The sequence below is a fragment of the Dromaius novaehollandiae genome, chromosome 8, assembly GCF_036370855.1.
Source record: "Dromaius novaehollandiae isolate bDroNov1 chromosome 8, bDroNov1.hap1, whole genome shotgun sequence".
NCBI classification, from domain to species: domain Eukaryota; kingdom Metazoa; phylum Chordata; class Aves; order Casuariiformes; family Dromaiidae; genus Dromaius; species Dromaius novaehollandiae.
Genome location: NC_088105.1, coordinates 16,350,497 through 16,371,618, shown reverse-complemented (window position 1 = coordinate 16,371,618; position 21,122 = coordinate 16,350,497). Strand labels below are relative to the sequence as shown.

Sequence of the window (21,122 nt, the reverse complement as noted above, 5' to 3'; positions counted from 1 at the left end):
CATGATGGTCCAGATTTGACTCCAAACTTAGGCAGGGTCTAAGCTGCTGATTACAGAAGGTCCAGATTTGACTCCAAACTTAGGCAGGGTCTAAGCTGCTGATTACAGAAGTTAGGAGTTACATATGCTCATGCATATATACAAGCGTGTATGCTTTTGTGTATACACAGTATTGTTATACAATTCTCAAAGCACTACTAGAAAGTTACTAAGCTAGATGGACTTTTGATCCAATCCCAGTATTTGGAAGCCTATTACTCTTTGAAAGTCAGTAAGATTTTGGCATCTAATTCATCCTCACACCTTCAAGTATGTACCCAAAACTGCCTATCAACATGATTGCTGCTGGATAGGAAGAGCTGGTAATTTAAAGATGTATAAATCTCAGTGGAAGCTTAAGGACATAATCAGATGCAACCCCCTTGCTACACAAAGGTGCAGTTTAAAACCCTTACTGATGCAGTAGTGGAAGCCAAGACGCTCAGTTTTGCCAAATGAATGCAACTTACAGGAAGTATTACATGCAGTCATATTTTTTCTTGAGTACTTCATATAATTAGCAAAGTACAGAAAACCTTACTGCATGCTCAGGGGTTTTTTTTCAGCTATTCATTACTTCTAATCGAACCTACCAAAATGCAGTCATTTAGCAACTGTCACACAAGTAAACAAGATTCACGAGAAACAGACTATATCCTGAACTTCACAGCAGCAGATTTCTTAGAGAATATAAAGAAGTAACATAAAAATAGGAATTGTTCTTCTTTATCTCAGTGATAGAGCTATGAAGCTTAGGAACAAAAAATTGCATGTCAATACTTTTTAACCATTTAGCTGAAGAATCCTACTAAAAATGTTCATCCGTGAAGGTACAGTCATCCATTTTATCAGACTTCTGCCTTTGATTTATCAGGTTCGGTAACAGGCCATGTTCTTCTCTGTTCAGATGCTAAAAAGCTCCAATTCTGTTCTTGAAGAGGTTCTGAAATTTGAGGTTTACTGTATCAGATTACCATTCATATTGTTCTGCTGCCTTCTATAATCCTTTTTACAGCGTCTAAGAATCACCAAACCCTGTATCTACAAAATGCTCTTGAAGTATAGTTTCTTTTCTGCAAAGTTGGAACACTATGACACAGATGTCAGGCACTTAATTCCAAATAGAAAGTGAACTTCTAAATAATCAAGTATAAGCCTAAACTACCTACTCAAGTTTCATTTAGTGCTACACCTTAAAATTGTTATGCAAATATTCTAGTATCCAGCAATACAATACAGTAATTTTTAGATGAGTATTCCACCAAATAAATGCCTAAACACAAAGATTTTTTTTTGGCCAGGCTGCAAGATCCCTAAGTCTGGCTGCAAAGTTTAGGTCCAACGTCTCAATGGATTACAGAGACTCTTTTTCGTAAAATTAACTGCTATATATCCTATTGTACAGTTTAAATAGGAAATGTTATTTCCAAATTAATTGGGACTGAGCCACTATACTATCTGGCTAAACATTTTCATGTTCCTCATTAACAATTTTTAGTGGTTAGGCTAATTTTTCCTACGGATTAGAAGAAATATATACAAGATATTGCCCAAGAGAATTGAAGAGTTTCACAGGTTCAACCAACTCTCTAACACACAATTCCTCCTGAACCATTATCTCACCTCTTGCTCATACTCTGCTGTGTTTTCTATTCCAGTTCCTGCTTTTCCTAAAACCATCAGAAACCAGGTACAGTAACCATCATAATGGCTTCGAACAGTAAGCAACATTCAACTTGTATTTATAAGAATTTTTTTACTGCAAAAATGTCTTAATTTGCTTTCATTATTTATTTTCAGCACAAATATGCTCCATAAGTAAAGGAAATCCATAAGAATTAAAGTGAATAAGCTAGCTCGAAGGAAAGATAAGTGGAGTTAATAAGATGAAAACATCACTGAGAGACCTTATTCTAATTACTCTGGCAATATGACTATCAGAGTATGCTTGCTCCCCTTTGCTCTGTATGCCTTGAAATGCAAAATAGTCAATATTCTGACATAAGACCAGCTCAGAACCATAAATCCAAACCTTAAGTGTCAAGAAAAGAAAGGAAAAAATATTAATAATAAAAAAATTGTGCTTAGTGTAGTTTACACAGTAATTTATTTTTAAAAAAAAAAGCACAGATTTTTTTTTAAATGGTTGCTAGTTAACCAAAGTTGAGAACAAACACTCATTTCTTCTTTTGTAGGAGTGTCTTGTTGATTAGAGTACAATTGCTTCTAGGTCTGCTCTTAAGTTACTGCAAAGAAAATAGAGTATCTGCAAGTAACATGAAAATGAGCCAGATTACTTGGAACATTAAGATGAGAAGCATATTTTACTAATATTAATTCATAAACTGAATGCATAAGTTAAAGCAATGGTCCTAAATTGAAGCTGTCCTCAAAAAGTCAATTCTGTGCATCAGAAACTGATATTCAAATGCTCTTCAGAGTATTTGAGAGATGAGAAAAATATGACACCTGTTTGCAGTCAGCAAACAAAACAGGAAGTTTTCCCGGAAATAAAGAAGCCTTGAACGACTGTGTTCCGATTCTATTTCATCAAAAAAGACAGATCTATAACAATAGTGGTGACCCTTTAAATAATTCATAACATGAATTTTCAGTTCTCTTTTTTTGTTTTGAAATTACATATTTATTTTCTCAAAACATTTGTATGCATAGGTACATATTCATCTTAAATTTGCAGTTGTTTTGCACTGGTATAAATTATTGTTAAATCCAGGTTATCATCATCATAATGCTCCAATACAAACACTGGAGCTAGAGAAAGCCAATTATTATCAACTTATTGATTACATAAGCTTTCACCTTTATTTTTGTAAAATAAAGACCACAAATTGCCCTATCACTTATGCTGTTAACAAGAAAATAACAAAATTAGGTGCTAGATTTAAATAACTGTCCAGCTTTTAGTTTGGGATGGTCATCAAAGCAAATATTGCAGGGCACTCTTCCAAAGGATCTTAAACTCCTTTCAAAGAATTATCTTCTGAAAAATGTTAAAAAGCAATATCCCAATACACTCTGCCATCAGATAATCTTCATCTGTTGTTTCACTCCATCAACATACACCCAAAGATTAAATTTCTCATGCATCTTCTTTTTAAGAAAACTACAGAAACTGGGAATTTCTCTGGCCCAGTTTCAACATGGAATGGCTCTAATTCACATAGTATCACCACCGGGAGGTGGAAGAACAGAAGGTTGAAAGAAACAGGCTGAAATAAACAGGGTAACTCCAATATAATTTTGAAGCACATAGTGTCTAACAGCTCACCATCTCTCAGGAAATCTGCCTTCATTTTTTGCACCTCACTCCAACCCCTCCCAGTTGGGGAAGCAGTAGGAGGCAAAAAAAAGGACAGTATTTCATTTATTTTTTAGGTAAGGGGCTGTTATTCACTGAATTTCAAGATCACAAAAATGCATTATATCTCTTTAAAGCTTCTCTTCCCACAGGAATTAATGTCTTCTATCTTATCTCTTTCTATCTAAGAAACACTAGCACCTACTCTTCAGTAACTGTTTAAAAAAAAGAAAAATTTACCTGTGGCTGAAACGGTGGAGCTGTAGGTCCCTGCATGCCTTGTGACTGTTCATCCATTCTATCACATAAAAGCGCCCTTTGTGTTCTGAGAAAGGAAATATAAGCAATCGTTACACTGTAATTCAGTTTGTATTTATGATCAGCGTACAACAGCAAAGAAATTGAAGAGCTGCTCTTTCAAATACACTTATTAATTCCCATTTGCATGCTTGAGCTTAAACACATTAAACTACCTCAGCCCTGTATTGTTTGGGGAAGGAAAATTTCCAGGTTTTAACTGTTTTATAAGACAAAATAAATCACTAGATACATGTATGAACTTACGAGTAACAGGGCCACTTGCCTGGCTCAAGTCTTACAAGCATTTGGCATACCTCCATCCGATAAAAGCTGCGTCACCCCATTAGTCTCCATAAGCACCAGCCACTTGGTCAGCTACGTAAGCAGCTGCTGGCCAATACCTTTAGGCTTAAGGGCAGAATGGGAGATGGCCAGTCAGCAGCAGCTACAACTGCTGCATGCAAGTTACTACTAACGTTGTATTAATTTATTTGCTGATTTCTAGGGAGTATGCAAGACTAGTCTTGTCTAGATACAGAAAAACTACACGTGTACATTCACTATGTTCCAAAAGCTAGCTAAGGGGCCTTACACATATCGTATTAGGGACACAGGTTTCTATTCCCAACTATAAAACCTCTCCTATCCCATCAATAAAATGGAAGGAATATGCTTGCCAAGCTCCCAAGATAGCAATACAAGGATTTGATCCATAATAATGGCTGCACAACATGAAGAATCATTATTAGGAAGGACAGGAGAGAAAGATGCCGATGCTCATGAGGTTGTATTTTTTTGGAGCTAAGTGAATCCTTTCTTAGGCTAAATGATATTTTGTTGAGGGGAAGCAGGTGCAGCACTCCGTTTTCTTGGTGCTTACTGGCCAGACTGTATGAAGACAACAAGAATTTCACCAGCAGCCTTGGCACACGAACAACAAAGTGAAGTTTTGCCTAAGCAAGGGGCAAGCCCTGGAGGACTTCTTCAGCACACGAACAAACACGGACCGTCTCTACCCAGTACTTGGTCAAAGCTGGCAAGGTTTTCAGGGAAAGGAGAGACATCTCTTGTCCAGCTCCAAATCATGATAGCTCTAGAGATGGTTTGAATTGAGAAAAAAAAATTCCTGATAACTCTTAATTTTTAAAATTAGGAAATTTTCTGTGATAGTTTTACTCTGCTAAATAGCTACGCTACTTTCTCCAAGACACACAAAAATGGAGGGGGGAGAACATAAGCATGGAAGATTTCTGCTAAAACGTTTACAATTAAAGAACAGTATATGGAGTCTTGCAATAAAAAGAAGCAAGAAATTGGAGATCCAGGCATCAGCTTTAGTATAAAGCACATTCTCTCTCTGTGGGACATAATGATGTTTCATTTTTGGATTTCTTGTTTCCAAAAAAAATCTACATATTTCAAATACTGCAAACATGTCTTTCTACACACAGACCTACTTATATGTTTCAGAAACCTTTTTTCAGAAAGTGTACAAAAAAATTTTGAACTAGGTTTTAATATACATTCAGCATGAAAGCATACAACTTACTGTATCTGTTAAAACACATTACAAAATCTTCCTGATAGTTCTTTTAGACAAGACTAAAGAGGTTAGAAATAATTGATAATAAAAAATAATAAACCTTAGAAAAATATTTTTAAAGCCCGTTCTGAAATATTTTAAGAATTCTAACAAATAAATGTATTCACAGTAATGCTGTCATCCTTACAGCATCACTATGTTAACATGACTAATTGATAAAATAATCACAAAGCAGCCTTATAAAGTTCATCAATGTATTGTCCTAATACATAAACAGTGGGGTGGATTTAAAAAATGATAACAAAGTTCTGATTTGTTTTCATCCCCCATTTAAAGAAGTTAGCCCATGCTATTCTAGCATCACAAATAATCCATAACACCAAACCACAGACATCTTCCTGGGTGGCTAAGGATCTCAACTTTTTTTTCCTCCCATTCTTACTATTTCTATATAAAGCATGCAGTTTGGGACTTTCTGTTGTTCTGTTTAATTATTAGTTCCAATTAATCAGAAGAGATCTGAAAAAGTAATTTCAGGCAGACCAAGAGAAGTAATAAGGTATCAAACTAAGATTGGGGGGGTGGGGGGGCGGAACCCATATAATCTGTTAATGCAGAGGTCTTTACCAGCCACCTACAGATTTTCACCATAGCTCCGACATCCTTCCAAGAGAGCAATAAGAAATTAAGTTTTCTAAGAATGCAGGAATGAAGGTGGTGAGAAAGGTGAAAAACAGCTGGCAGATGTGTTTCAAAACACCTGCTAGTCGATCTTCTAGCCAGCCTCAAAATGCCAATATTGACAACTTCTTGCATGTCCCGTAACGTCTTCCATTAAAATCTCTCTGCCAAAGGCAAGAAATCATAACAGAACAGCATCAGCCACTGAAAACTAGACTGTTGTCACAAGAGCGCACCTAAATTCTCCAGTTAGGTCCACTGAGGTTTAGACAGTTGCGACTGCTTCACACAAATCCTGGGAGAGGAATCCATGAGGAGTTTAAGGAATTTTCTTCTATTAATTTCTGAAGATCCTTTTATCACCTGTCATGAATCCAAGAACGCTTTTCTGAAGTGTTACTATCGAATAGAAGATTATCATTTATAAGAATTTTAATCTTTTTGATCCTATTAATATTTCTACTGAAACTTTTGTAGTATGCTTTTCCTGTGCGTTTTACTAACGGTTTACGTATTAGAGAATACCGACCATGCAGTGCACCAACAGAGAGTTCTTATGGCTCACAACCACTTGACTCTGAGCCCCCGGGGAGAAAAAGTAAATGCAAAATTCCTTTATTCTCTATCAGAGATTTATCCAAGATCAATGAGATCTAAGCCAAGGTGTTTAGACGACATATCTTGATTCAGCTCAGCAACTATGCAGTTCCCTCTTATTCTCTGGTGTCCCCAATATACCAAAGGCATTGACCAGAAGTGTTTGGGGATTTGTGCGGGCGGGGGGGGGGGGAATGCAATATCACCATCATGGCTAGCAGCTCCATCCTTAGTGGCTTGCTTATATAATAAAATAAATCAAATTAAAAAGAGAACCATTATTTTGTACCATAGGAAACATGGAAGATTTAGTAACTTGGGGGGGGGGGGGGGGAGTGCTTTGCAGAGATTGCTATTTTTTAATCCATGTATGTAAGTTCCTTTTCTTTTTCTTTTTTTTCCTTTTTTTCTTTTGTCTTTGAAGACTATATGATAGATTTAGAGTAATCTGGCATTTTGATCATACAAAATACCAAGGATGCAAAAATCAATTTTTTTGCATTGTTTATCAACATAGCAAGAATTACACTTTGCTGCTTGAAGACTGATTTCACAGTGAGGGATGCCTTTCACCTTGTTGATGATAAACTCCAGAGGTCAAAATATAGTGGTATGGTATTTACCATCTTGGAAATTAAATTCAGACAACAATTACTACTTTTCCATAGAGAGCTTTACCAAAAAGGCATTACTTGTTTAAAACTGAAAAGCAAATACAAAACAAGTTTATAGACATATCTATCTTCCATCTTTTAGAAAAACTAATGCAACGACCTTCTTCCCTAAGTTCACCACCATGCTTGAGATACATATGGATACCGATATATCAATGTTTATGGAGAACAGACAACAGATAAAGTGAAAGCCAAGGCAACTATACCACCTGCACCCAAAATTTCCAAATGCCAAAACTAATTTTTAAAAGACTAACGTTTTTAAAAGCCCTTACACCAATCATCTAGAAGGTAAAAGTTCCTTGCTTTCACCACAGCACTTGTAAAGACATGAACAATGAAAGTCTTTTATAACTGAATCTCTTATCTCACAAAGAAGATTTTTGATCATTTTGAAGATTAAAATGATTTTGATTCTGACTCATCCATACACAACAACGACGGCTGGTCAAGGGAACACAAGCATATACACTGTATCTTCTACTTCACTTACCATAACTAACATTTTACAGGTATGAGAAGATTTTTAGTTTACTACTACTGCTTTGAATCCTTGTCTTTTCAGCTGATAAAAACAGTAGGTGCCATGCCACATAAAGCATGCAGCAGCTGGGGATACAACAACAGGGCCAGTTTTCCATTTGAAATTGCAGTTGCATAGCTACTCCCTTAATTGACACTATTTACTCCATGTATTGAGTCCACAAGACACCAAAGGCAGAAGAGTCCTCAGCAGTAAGTTAGATTATCAAACAGCCACTGCCTGAACTGGGTATAACACGTTTTTCTTTTTTCCCTATACAGGCCTTGCTGTCATTATTCACTTCTTAGTGGCATGTATCAAAGCTCTCATATCTACCAGAAATACATCTAAAGATCATGCAAAGATACAAACTAGACCAAAATACAATTGCTCATTTATATGCCCCCACAGAAAGCTCACAGAAAGTTCATCTCCCATAATCAGCTTTTTCTTATTTTTTTTATTAAAAGTCTAGAAATCCAGAGATTTCCACCCGAAATGTATATAACCCCAGTGCATGGGACACTGTATTGGTGCATGTCACTACATACAGCTTAATAAAGAGACTCATACCCATGGCAGGGAAACCTGAATAAGACTAAAAAGAACAAGTTTTCAGTGGAAAACAGCGTAGGTAAGACAAAAGGGGAGACTAAGACAGAAATGCTATTTTAAAAATATCCTGAAGTTCCCAAGACATTCAACTAAAAACAGCAGCAAAATATTAGTTGCAGTAGCAAAAAGGAATAAATATGTCTAACCATCTTCTTCAGTTGTGAGAAACACCCCAAGCCTAAAGAACTGGCCTTCTACAGTAAACCAAAACCTTTGGGTTTCCACTGGCCTTCTAAAGAAGCAGTGGCACAATCCGTGACTCTGTTAGTGCAACAGAAGCGTAAGACTTGCTCTTGAACAGAAACCAGAAGTCAGCACTGATACTGCACTGGAATGTATTTTAAAATAAGATTTTTAAATTAAAAAAAAAAAAAAGACACTTGGGAACAACTGGAGTCCTTGTGATTTTTTATCTGCCTTGCAACTAAATCTTTATCAAAACATGATCAAATTAGCTCAGGAGAAAAAGCTTAAATAGACTGCCTGATCACATGAAGTATGCTTTTTAAACTCCCTGGTGGCATAGCCCACAAAACCCATAAACCATACACACTGAAATATGTTTCACGGAATTCAGGTAATGAAGTTATTGTTTTAACAGATGGCAGTTCTAGAAGAACACAAAAAATACAGTGCTCTCCTGTAGAAAGCATCGTTAATAGTCTCAACAATACATGGTTTCCATTAGCTACATGCTGTATGTTATTATCTCTTAACTTTGAACCTTAACTGAGGACATTCAATACTTAATGTCAAAGAAGAAATAACAGCTGTACCAAAAAAAAAGAACGTATTCACTTAAAAGAATATTCAGTGTTAAAATTGTACTGAGAACCTGAGTCTTAAATAGGTTTTTTTTTTTCCCCTACATAGTATAGATTTATGCACTCCACCTAATTGCTAACACAAAGGAGCTCAAAGTTATACCGTTCACCATGTGCTGAATCAAGCACATGGTCACTTTGGTTGCTTTTCAAAAAGGACAGAATGTACTATGTTTACTCCTGGATTATACTGTCAATTAAGGCAGGTATTTTTAGCTTTTACTACAACTATTACACTATTTCAGTTAGGTTAGGTCTGAGGCCCTCTAAAAACAATCATTCATTTAACAGCCTACGTACTCCTTACTTTCTGGTGTCAACAAGTTCAGTTCCTTAATATCGAACAAGCATTTTAATTGACAGGTTTTAGATTCCTTAACTTTCAACTATTTTTACCAATTATGTTCAAAGATATAGAATTCCCATCTCAGCTACATCATCTTCAGCTGAAAAATATATATATACACACACACTACTCTCAATAATACATGCTACAGAAATATTCCTATTTGCTTATATCACAATGCTGATGCTCATCTAACTGAGAGCTCAGTTTAAACCCAGGCAGAACATTCAAATATTCACCCTGGTTGAAATTTAAAAAAACGTGCTCTGGAAACAACAGTTTACATAATTATATGTTAACTTTCCCGGTTTGGATATTTAATTATCTGACTCGCTACGCTGCTGTTAATCAGTGCAGTTTATCTCGAGGAGTCCAACTTTGCCAGGCCGACTCGTTTGGCTCGTGGAGCCGCGCTGACACGACAGCAGCTCTCAGGTGCGAGTTCAAAGCCACATACCTTCTGGGAGGGGACAAACCTCCGACCCTTTATTCCTCTGCTAGCACAGCAATAACAGCTTGGCCTTTAAGCTTGATGGGAGCAGGATAAGAAACATATCCTACTGTTTTGTAAGACACAGAGCCTTAACAGTCATTCTTCACCTAAGGAAAAGGCGGCTGTGTGGAGGGACCGTCCTGCTGGTCAAACCTGGCCCACGCTGTCAGGTCAGCAACACCGACCGGCCTCTCCCGTCCCCGTTTAACGCTGACGGCACGCAGGCAGGAGCCAGCCTGAATTCCCAAAACGACCTTCAGAGTTGCAGCCTTCTGTCTCAGCAGGCACTTGGGGAAGGTCTGGGGCGAGGCAGCAGAAGGTAGGCAGCTGCAAAACGAGTATTATGAGTTTACTGCGCATGGTATGTTAAACAGTACAGCTACATGTTTTTCAAGGAAATAGGAAGTCAGAAGTAATGTACTGTACAAAAAGCAAAGTAACCTGAGATCAAACTTTAGGGTAATTCTTTAAAAACTAGTTTTTCCTAGTGTTTTGTACAAAATACTGAACAGGATAAATAAATATGGTTTTACATCATATTAGAAACGTTTTACTTGCAAAGTGAAAGTCATTTCAGTTTCATAGCTAGCTAGTATTTTTAGTGCAAAGACTTAGAAAAACTTCGGAAACAGCAGCAGCAACAGCCTATATGAGATATCTTAAAAGCAGCTCTAAACAATCCTAAGATACTGACATGCCCAAAATTTTTATATACTTGCTGTGTCAGAGTATCCCAAAGAAAGCACTTTGCAAGAAGAACAATAAACCTAACTGCTTAGCTAAAAATCAGCTCTTGCTTCCATGGTTTTGTTGATTTTTTTTTCCCCAAATGGAAGCAAAGATGAAATTCAACTAGGTTGCAGTTTAAGTGCTAAAAACACACTTCAACGAGTTATTCATTCACCTTCATACCACTGGGGTTCAAAAACTTTGTACTTGACATGGATATATTTAACTTGAGTGGCAAGAGAGTGACTAGAAAATAAGTTTCCTAATAACTGGAATGGTAGCTCAGGACAAACACAGTATCTTTCCAGTAAATTATTACTCACTAACATAGATTATTAAAATGAAGTCTGGTTTAACACCTATACATTACTATGCCATCCATTCATAAAATTACACACCCAGCTTCAAGACAGCATTAGAAATGATGAAATACCCAAAACACTTGTAAATATTTACAAGTAACAGCCAAACAATCAATGCTGCTCCACTAAACATTACAAGCCACAGCTGGTCATGCTCAATGTTTACAAAAAGCCAAAAGCATCTCCTGCTTCCTGCTCTCCAACTCCTGGGGAGCAGCCCAACCTTGCAACACGCCGCGTAGCACGACGGATACCCTCATCTAGATTCACACCTAACACAACACTCCCTTTTCTGAAGCAGAAGGCCCAGTGCTGCTTCCGCTGGACAAAAAGGAGCTTCAATATTAATTTCAGTACAAGAAGGATCAACTGAAATACCATAAAACGGCAGTGCCTTGAGTTTACTTCCACAGATTGACCCAAAGGAATTAGTAGACAGCAGTAAAAAAAATAAACAACCAACCAACCTATGGGGCTGCCAACTACGCACCTCCGTCGTCCCCGTGAAGGGATTCGAACCTCGCCCTCAGGCCAGGCCCCACCTGCTGCGCTCTCCCTCTAGCTTTCTATCCCTCTTCCTTATAACCAGTCACTTAAAAGGAAAATTTTACCTTAAAGTAAGTATCATGGATTAGACTAAGACACAGAATTACAAGATTTCGTATTGATGCATGCATTCCTGCAAGAGATTTGGTAAAGTTGCCTTTCAGTCCCAAAACCAAATATATTAATATGTATTTGCTTCATGAATTTATGTCTAGTATTTTAGATTTTATTTTCAATAAATTGATTGAAAGCCATTTGAAGATTAAATATCACAGAACAACCATATGAGAAGAATAACTCACCTACTATTAGCACAGCAGCTCTACTTATGATTACTATATTTACAAATGCTGTCCCATATAGTTAATACATGCATATAAAAATTGTTTTCCTGCTGTAAAATATGCTATCCATCTAAAAGAAAGGGTATTATGAAGTTAGCAGACTTTGGAAAGCAAAGTTAACTGCATGTGCCAAATTATTTGTATAAGTGGGGCAAAGACCTACACCAACGCCCCAAACAAAACAGTGGAAAAGGAGATGAACACAAAATACACAGCAATTAGAGAAGAACTCCACTTGCTCCATTTTCTTTAAGATATATGAAATAAACACAACTTTGTGAGCAAACATCAGGACGGAAAAGTGTTTTTGGACTCTTACTTTTCAGAGCTGCTAACAAGTACTGAAACCCAAAATACTTACAGGGCAAGAGTCAGCACACAAAAAAGGCAATTTATTCAGTACAAAGCTAAGTTTTGCCAACAACACATCGTATGGGGAAAGCAGAAATGGGAAACAATAAATGGAAGGAGAAGAATGGGAAAAAATGGGAAGAAAAATTAAGACATGATTTGGAAACCCTTAAAATCCCCAGATCTCCCCATTCTAGAATGTGCAGAGAGGGAAGATAGGACCTTTCCCTAAATAAGGAGTGGTTTTGAAAGCATCTGCAGAAATAAGTCATTCACAAAGAAATGCTGAAGAGATCAACTGAATGTGTAACCAGCTCGGTTTTACTCAAGAGCTAAAAGACAATGCAGGAAAAATTAAGAGGCCGGAACCATCGTCAGACAAGTTGCATTACTGCTAGGCACAGGTAGAAAAAGCATCCAGTTTTGATGGTTCTCTGCATGAGACTGTGCCACAGCCACGGCTGACAAGCTATAGATGAGGAAGTGGAAAAGACCACACAGTGAATGATAAATGCCATTAAGTCTTCACTGAAATAGCCAAATCTCTTAGAAACCAAGCGTGAGACACCTTGCAGTATCATACTCCAAGTCTTAGATGCACATCTGCAACCTGAACAGATACATCTATAGTCCGTAATTTTTAAAACCTGAGCTTTTCCAAAGATGAGTTGAAAGTACCAGACAGAATGAGAAGAGGACTCCAGCCACACTTAACAAGCTTTTTATGAGCCTCTGACCAGCATTATCCTTCAACCCTGAGCCACGCACAGTGGCAGCAAGGACTCCACAATCCTTGGGCACACAAGCAGACCACCCCAGGACACAGCAGCAGTAAGCACACACTGCCTCGGGCCAGAGCGGGGGCTATACACAGGTTCACAGCTGGTTTTATATTTTACATTAAAGCACCACTGGCTAAAACACGCGAGATCCACTCCTCTTCTCGGAGTGCCCTTCACGTCCAGCACTGTGTGCGCAGGCTGCTCACCGCTCCTGCTCTGAAGGCCTCATTATCTCCGTGAGCTTTACAAGCAGCCCATGTACCTAACGTAATTCTGAATTTCACTCAGGGCAAGTACTGGAACTTCACTGCAGCAAAGACAACTCCTTTTTTGGATCTGCTCTCAGATGAGGAAGAAAAGGGCACGGAAGGAAAGCCTCTACAGAGCAGAATGCCATGCATTTTCCCACCACTATTTTTTTCTTGTTTTAGAGTGAACTTTGTGTTCACCTGTGATATTTTTGCCTTCTAGTTTCCAAGGAATCAACAGTTCTGCAAACTTTATATACTGACAGTAGAAGATTAAAATGAGAAGAACAGATTTATCACCACTTTGCAGCACCTACCTCAAACTTCTTCCAAAGATTTTAGTAAGTATCTAATCTACAGGCTTTACGTATGGTTCTTACAGCATTTTAAAGTGATTAAGCAAGTCCAACATAAATCTAACTGTTAAATAAGACAGCAATGACTTTGTTATAAATAATTTTCAATCATCCCAAACAGATTAAAGCAGAAGCTTGAATGCAAGTTCCTGAATGCCAGATGATGCAACAGCCAAATAAAATTCTCTCCTATAAAAAAGGGAGAAGTTGCTAATGTCATAAAATTAACTATGTACCTGTTTAATCAGTTTTTAAAAATGTTTTGACTGTTTTCTTACAAATTACTGTTTTAATATCTTGTTTAAAACTCTGTAACAAAAAAAAAATCCATTATATAAGCCTATATGCTTTGTTTACACAACGTGTGATAAGGGCACTTGAAGTATACTCCGCAATTTGTAGCTACAGAAATCACGTGACTCAACCAGTTATGTTTTACATTCAAGAGACAGACACTGCACTATCTTCACCAGAGAAATAACTCATTCTAATAGTATTGCTTCTCTTCAGCTTTTGTAACTAACCTGACAGAAAAAATCCTTTTAATATTTTATTAAAAAGGAAACAGGTAAAGATGCTATGCTTCACTTGAGGGCTGAGTGTAAATCAGGCTACTTCCCATGTGGCCAAGGGGTTTCAAACTGATGTAAAGAAAATGGATATTAGCACTCTAAGGCTGCCCTCATCATCACTCAGGCATTTTGATCAGTTCTTTTCAGCTGGCCACATCTCTGCTGCAAAGCACATGGAATGCAGCTAAACTGACCAGCTTTTCTGGCAATTAATCAGCCAGATGACTCCTACGACTACCCACAGTATTTAACCTGTGCTAGATAATTCCCCACTCCAAAATCACTCCTAAACACTCTTCCTCTGGAATGAGGAGGGATTTCTGGATAAGCCCCAAGCAATCAAAGGATTTCCTCAGAGGTACAGGAGAAATTACTGCAGTTTGACTTGTCCCAGAAGACTTCTCAACTCATCCATACAGCACAGATGTTTGGAGCAACGTCAAACTTTGTAAGGCAACGAGGCACTCACTGATGCCGATACAACTGAATGCAGTGCTATATCCTGCATTCACGATAGTGCTAGGTTTACTGAACATGCATCGCTTGTACGCATGGCCAGACTGTCTCACCAAATTGTCTCACTGAACAAATGTACTGGACTGACTACACTGAGCTCAACGCTAGTGCACAAAAAAAGCACAGGTGGGCTGTATTGCTCTGACAATTCAGGAGACAACATTCATGGTAAAGTGAGTCCTGTTGTGCAGTATTTTGACTGTCTTCTGGAATATTTTCAATCAAGTTTCTCACAGGCCCGCACACATTCAGATGAAAAAATTCTGAAATGTTAGATTTTTTTCTTCCCTGGAAACAATTTCCATGGGCAGGACGAGATGCCATTTAACCCTTACAGACCCTGAAAGGCACTAAATCACTCACAGAAGTTATTTATTTGGCTAAAATTCCTTGGCCTTTATTGTTTTATTTGGTTTTTAATACTTCAGTGACTAATTAGTATGTTAGATACAGGATATCTACAACAGAGTCAACATCTCTACCCTTCAGTTAAAAACCTCTATGCGCACATTGAGAAGTCATCCACCCAAAACACAAGATATCTCTAGATACAACATCCTGATATTCTGAAATTAAAGAACAAGTGTTCTTAATATAGTCTTTCTTCAGTATCAAAAAGAAAAAAATGGGAGGGCTGTAAGCTCTTGCTTTAAAGCTGTCTGAGAGTACTTTTAAGTTTCTCTCCCCCCCCCCACAACACAAAACAGTTTTCCTACCTCCGCTTAAGCTTCTCACAGCCCATGAGCTAATGACTGTCTTCATTTTAACCACCTCAGGCCTGAGTCCAAGACTTCAAGTACAGAGGCTCCTACCCGTGCTACACAGCACTGCGACACTGAATTGTGTCCAAGGCAGCACTGAAAATATATTATTTCAAAATTCCATTTTTCCCCAAGTTAGTGAGGCTGCAAATATCCACCTGACACCAAAACCTCCAAAGTTTCTGTCTTATGGAATACCACAGTCACTGTAATTTCTCCATCTCAAGCCTGCAATATGACTTTACACTGGAAGTGCATTCAACACATGTGGTAAAATGACTGTGTAAGCATGATCTTTTCTGAGAAGCGATGCTGCCTCTGCCATCTGAGAAAGTGGTGCTGTCACCTCACAGGTGACAAAGTTTACTGCTCAGCTGGTACAGAAAGGGAGAGGCTTAAGAAACAGCTTTTTCAACATCAAGAACCGACTGCTGGAGCGAGTTACTGCCCACACACCTCTACAGCTTTTACCAGAAACACGCTGACCATCCCAGGCAGCTGTCCCGTTCAGGAAAGCCTGTTCTCCACGCAACGCAAAACCAGATCACCCCGAGGGACGACGCTATTTGACTCGGCCTCTGTGCGGAGGCGCGCAGACCCCTCGCCCCAGGCAGCGCCCGCCCGCCCCGCGGCAGGGCAGCGAGAGACCTCGCAGGAAGGCAGCCGAGAGCACCCGAACGCACGAGGAGAAGGGCTCCGCCTGCGGCACCCACTCCGGGCTCCTCCGGGCCGGGAGCGCGCCACCGGCCGGGCCGGGTCGGGCCGGGCTGCCCCGCCGCGGCCCGCGCAGCTCCGCACCGCGGCACAGGCCGCCGCGCCGAGCAGGCCGCCGCCGCGTCCCGCAGGGCAGCGCTTCCCCAAGGGCCGCCGCGAGCCCCGGCCTCCCGCAGCCCCGCGGGCAGGCGGCGGCACCCACGTGCCGAGCGCGGCGCCCCCCGCCGCGGCCGCGGCCAGCCCGCCCCCTCCGCGCCGCGCACCAAGTTTCTCCCTCGGACCCGCACCTCTCTTTCCCCCCACCACCGGGAGGAGCGGCAGCCGCAGCACCCAATAGCAGCGCGAGCGACAGCCCCGGCAGCCAACCGGCGACGGCAGGAGGCGGGACCGCCCGGAAGCCGCCAGGCGGCGGGGGGCGACCCGAGGCGAGCGGGCACGGCCGGCTCCGCTCCCGCTCCCGGCCCGCGGCCTCCGCGCCCCGGCTCACCAGGCAGCGCGGCTCCACCTGCTCCCGGCGCCGCCGGCCCGCAGCGGCCTCGTCTCCCGCCCCTCTCTTCGGCGGCCGGGGCCGGGCCGCACGCTCGCTGCGGGCGCCTAGCAGGCTCCCTGCGGGCGGCTCGGGCACCCGCGGCGGCCCCGGCCTGCTGCCCGCCCCCCGCTGCTGCGGCCGCGGCTGTAAACATCCCGGCATCCCCGAGGAGGGGGCGGGGCCGCCGCCCGCCCCGCCCCGCCCCGCCCCGCCTGCCCCGAGGTGCGGAGCCGCCGCGGCCCCAGGCCCCCCGCCGGGGGCGGCGCGGGGACGCGGCGCGGCTCCTCGGCCGCCGCGAGGAGCCGTTGGGCCGGCGACGGGCTGGAAAACGCGTCCGTGCCCAGCGGAGGTGCGGCGCCGCCGCCGCGATTTACGCTGTGGCTCTGCGACCCGTCTGCAAGCCGCGCAGCGTGTGGGCCTTTGCGGCGGGGCCGCGCACCGGCCAGGCCAGGTGCCGGTGCCGGTGCCGGTGCCGTCCCGCGCGGCGGGGCCTCGACTGCGCGGGCGCCGCAGCCCTGCGGCCATCAGGGGAGCGCAGGCGCCTGCTGGCACCGTCAGGCGGGGGCAGCCCCGCACAGAGACGGAGCTCAGGCCCGCGCAAGGCGGGAGCCGCTTCTTTAATAATCGGGATCCGTCTAAGGCTTTGGCCCAGTCTGCTTTGGAAAGTGCAATATGTCGCTCAAATAACATACTTTCTAAGGTATGTTCATTTTCTATACCAATATAATGTGATGCTCAAACAATGTACAAGACACTGACTGAGCACATGCACGTGCATCTCGACTGTAAGTGACCCAAACTCACTGTACTTGGAGAAGTATGAGACAGGAACAGCACGGAACAGACCGTGTCCAGGAGTGCTGTCTCCCAAGGATCTACTTTTGGAACAACATCGGGGTTCGGTAGATAAAAATTACTGAATTCCAAAATACTGCTGTCTTTCAGGTTCCTGCAAATTATTTAGCCACTTAAGAATGAGGAAAAGTAATTACCTGCACAGAGATCTTAAGCACTAAGGACTTGGGGAAAAAAATAAAGATGAGTGCGCCATTTCTGTAAAAGGGCTATGCTTAATTGTGATCAAATGGCATCTTTCTAAGGTGTATTCACCTGGTATATAAAAGACAAACCCTCTGTAAAAGATACCCCTCTGGCACTCCAGTGAGAAAACAGGAATTTAAAACTGTTTTGAATCAGACAGATATTATTTTTCTCATTTCAGTTCCTAAAAGGGGCGTTTATTTTATCGTAACAGTTAAAGTTCTATTTGATTTAAGTCTCTTGCAGACTCACGCACCTATCTTTTCATACAAAAATATACAATCTTCTGAGGCAAACTCCTCAGCTTTGAGAAATCTGCAGTGTATGCAATAATACACAGTCTAGGAAAAATTGAAAGGAAATTATTTTTGCCATAACTCATTTCTCTGATGTTAACAGATTTATAAATAATTCTGCACATTTTATTAAACTGTTAGGTTATTTGATGTTGCCAGCCGAATAAACACAGTGGCAAAGTGACCACTTTGTGGAAACAGACATAGCTTCTGCTTACTTCATCTTTCCCTTTGGAGTGCACTTCTTTATTTCTTAAAAAAGTGCAATCCCAAAAGAATGAACTGAAATCATGATGGGGAGAGAATTTTTTTTTCATGGATTAAATATGTACCCAAAACAGTGTCTTGGCCAAGAATTCATTGGGCTGTTTTCCTGTAAGAAGTGCAGTATTTTGGGTTTCCCCACATATCGGAGAGTGAAAACTTTATAGATGGCTGTATAATTTAAAGAAGTTACTCAAAAGAACTACAATCAGCAATTTCCTTGAATGTTTTCCCTCTCCAAAAGTCTCTTTAATTTCAGCTACAAATGTAGTTGTGTAAGACACTCATATATTTGCCAGACTTTGGGTGGAAAAAGGAGGAATTGGTATTTGGTGTATAACTGACAATAAAACGTTGAGTATCATTAGGTATCATTTCTTGCAAATAAAGGTAATAACTACTATAATTTCCAGCCACTGCTATTTTCCAGATTCTCACAGATGGAAAATGAGCAGTTCACAATCACCAGGGGAGACCTAGATAGCATTTGAAGCTTTCTCTGCATTTCTGCATTAAAAGAGAGTAACACAGAGCTTACTGATCTTTTTCCTTCCAGTAGGTTTCTCTCTGCCTTTGCTTAATCTGAATGTATTGGTTTTTTGTCTTTCACCCTATTTTTATTCTTGCTCCATTTTTTGCTTACTGTTGTTCTCTTTCCTTGATTCTATCTGTGTTTTTACTTCACTGTAGCTACTGTTACTATATTTTCATAATACTTTGACTTCTCTGTTCAACTGCCTAAATCCAACTGCTACTTCAGCCTGACATTACCAATTGTCGCAGCATCTTCTCTTTCCAGTATTCCAACCTTGCTCTTGCTGGAGGATGATAGCTTCCATTCTCTTTTTGGTGCTTGAAAATCAAAAAAAAAAAAAGGAAGAAGAAGATCTGGTTACTATGTCCATCATCATGACCAGGCTAAAAATCCTTTAGTATAAATGTAACTCGGTGTGTCCACTAACTAAATTTGCAAACTGACAAATCTTGCACTTACTGTGGAAGATTGTATTGAGACCTGTGATGTACAAATGTTTATTTGTAGAAGGATGGTTTTCTTTGCTTTTTAATGTACACTTTAATACATTTATGCAGTACTCCCCTTTAGTGGAGCCTTTACATCAGTCAGAATCAGAAAGGCAGAAAAGGCTCCAGAAGATCCTCTAGCCTTAGGGATTAAGGAGCAGGCTTATCTCTGGCTAGTGCTTCTCTGGGAGGCTGGAGGGGACACTAACCAGCTAGCAAAGCCTTAGGGAAAACAGCAGAAGACAAGCTGGAAGCAGGGCTCTGGGAGGGGGAACCCAGCTTGCTCCCCACGTCTGATCAGCTCCCAAAGCCGATGGCCGCATGTGTCCTGCCCGGGACTCAAACAGGCCGGAGGCACAAGTTAGGAGGGAAGCGGAGGATTCACCAGACTAGAGATGGCTTACAAGTTTGATCTCTGGAGGACAGACCTTGCTAATGTCTGTGAAAGCGGATGGGTCCCACAGGACTTTCTGACATTGCTGTTTTAGCCACCGCTTGTACCATCCTTAATTACTCCATCCTTTTTTTGTAATGCCTTTCAGGTATTTGTACGATTTGACAAAGATACTGTGTTTGCATACAGACAGAAGGATCATTAGTTTCAGAGAGAATATGGAGGTGGTGGAAAGACCCACTTTTTCTGTAAATTACAGAATAACCCTGAATGTCAACTATAACTCCCCTAAGTATTATATTAGCTGTTAGTTCTCCTACAGTGTATATGGGAGAGTTAGTGTTGTCTCGTGCTAATTTTAATTTGGGAGTTAATTTTGTTAATCCCTAACAGCCTGCAAGTAATTCTGAGTCCAACCATAATCGTAATGTACCAATGCACACGCATGCATAATTTACTTCCAAGTTTGGTAAACAAATATATACCAATTTTTGAACAGTTAGTAACTATAGATACTTATTTACAGATGTTTCCTAAGCACTACTGACAGACTCACTATGTATCAATTGATGCTGCACTTCGCTAGCCTTGCTTATACAAATCTGTCTACACATCAATATGAAATTATTTTAAGAAAGCTCCTCAAGTCCTTTTCTGATCATTGAAGTCTAGAAATATATGTGACGTATAAATATGGTGAGGATTCAAGGATATCTGAAAATATCAAATGAAGATAAAAGGTATTATCTGAAATGGAGATGTTATGTGTGGATTATCACTGAACTAGAAAACAGTGTTTTTTGCTGGGGCTAAGCTTCTGGAGTTAAAAACAGATAGAGACTGTTAGGCAACAAAGTAAAAATCAACCAAGTTAGGCCAAGTCCACAGATAATTCCTAACTGGCTTTGTGCCACTCCTACTATACAGGTCTCTGCACAGCTAGATTCTTGAAATGTTCATTAACAGAATAAACCAAGACTCAGTAAAAATACATATTTCAAAACTTTAAAAATTTCAAGCAGAAGAGCTCACTAGGATAGTGGAGCATGGGAATAGATGTCTTTGGGGTCACAGAGCTAGGAGCATAACGTAACAGCTTGCTGTCTGGTTATCAATTCTTGAGAGTCTTCAAATCAATAAACTACAGGAAATTAATCAAAAGGAACTGCTCTGCTGTAAAACCTTGATGCCTGAAAATTCAGGCTTCGAGTCTCCCTCTATCCTGGTTCTTTATTATTAACAGTAAAAAAGCTAGCATATCTACCTGTGACATGGTACAGGAAATCAGAAAAGCTGTGAGGGCATGAGTAAAGAGAGATCAGTTATATCTAGACTAGATA

At 40.6% G+C, this 21,122-nt stretch overlaps 1 protein-coding gene across 12 annotated transcripts in view; it reads right to left on the bottom strand.

The window, feature by feature from the left end:
* The window catches only part of NEK7 (NIMA related kinase 7), a 78,742-nt gene extending 61,797 nt beyond the window's left edge, over positions 1–16,945 (bottom strand). For 3 of the 12 annotated variants that reach the window (XM_064515768.1, XM_064515775.1, XM_064515776.1), the window contains exons 1-2: positions 16,723–16,945; positions 3,599–3,683 (exon numbers count right to left, since the gene is read on the bottom strand). In XM_064515768.1, coding sequence (XP_064371838.1) covers positions 3,599–3,655 — 57 coding nt within the window. In that variant the 5' untranslated portion in view covers positions 3,656–3,683; positions 16,723–16,945. The other 9 variants (XM_064515769.1, XM_064515770.1, XM_064515771.1 and 6 more) reach the window with 9 other exon arrangements.
* Positions 16,946–21,122: the final 4,177 nt, after the last annotated feature.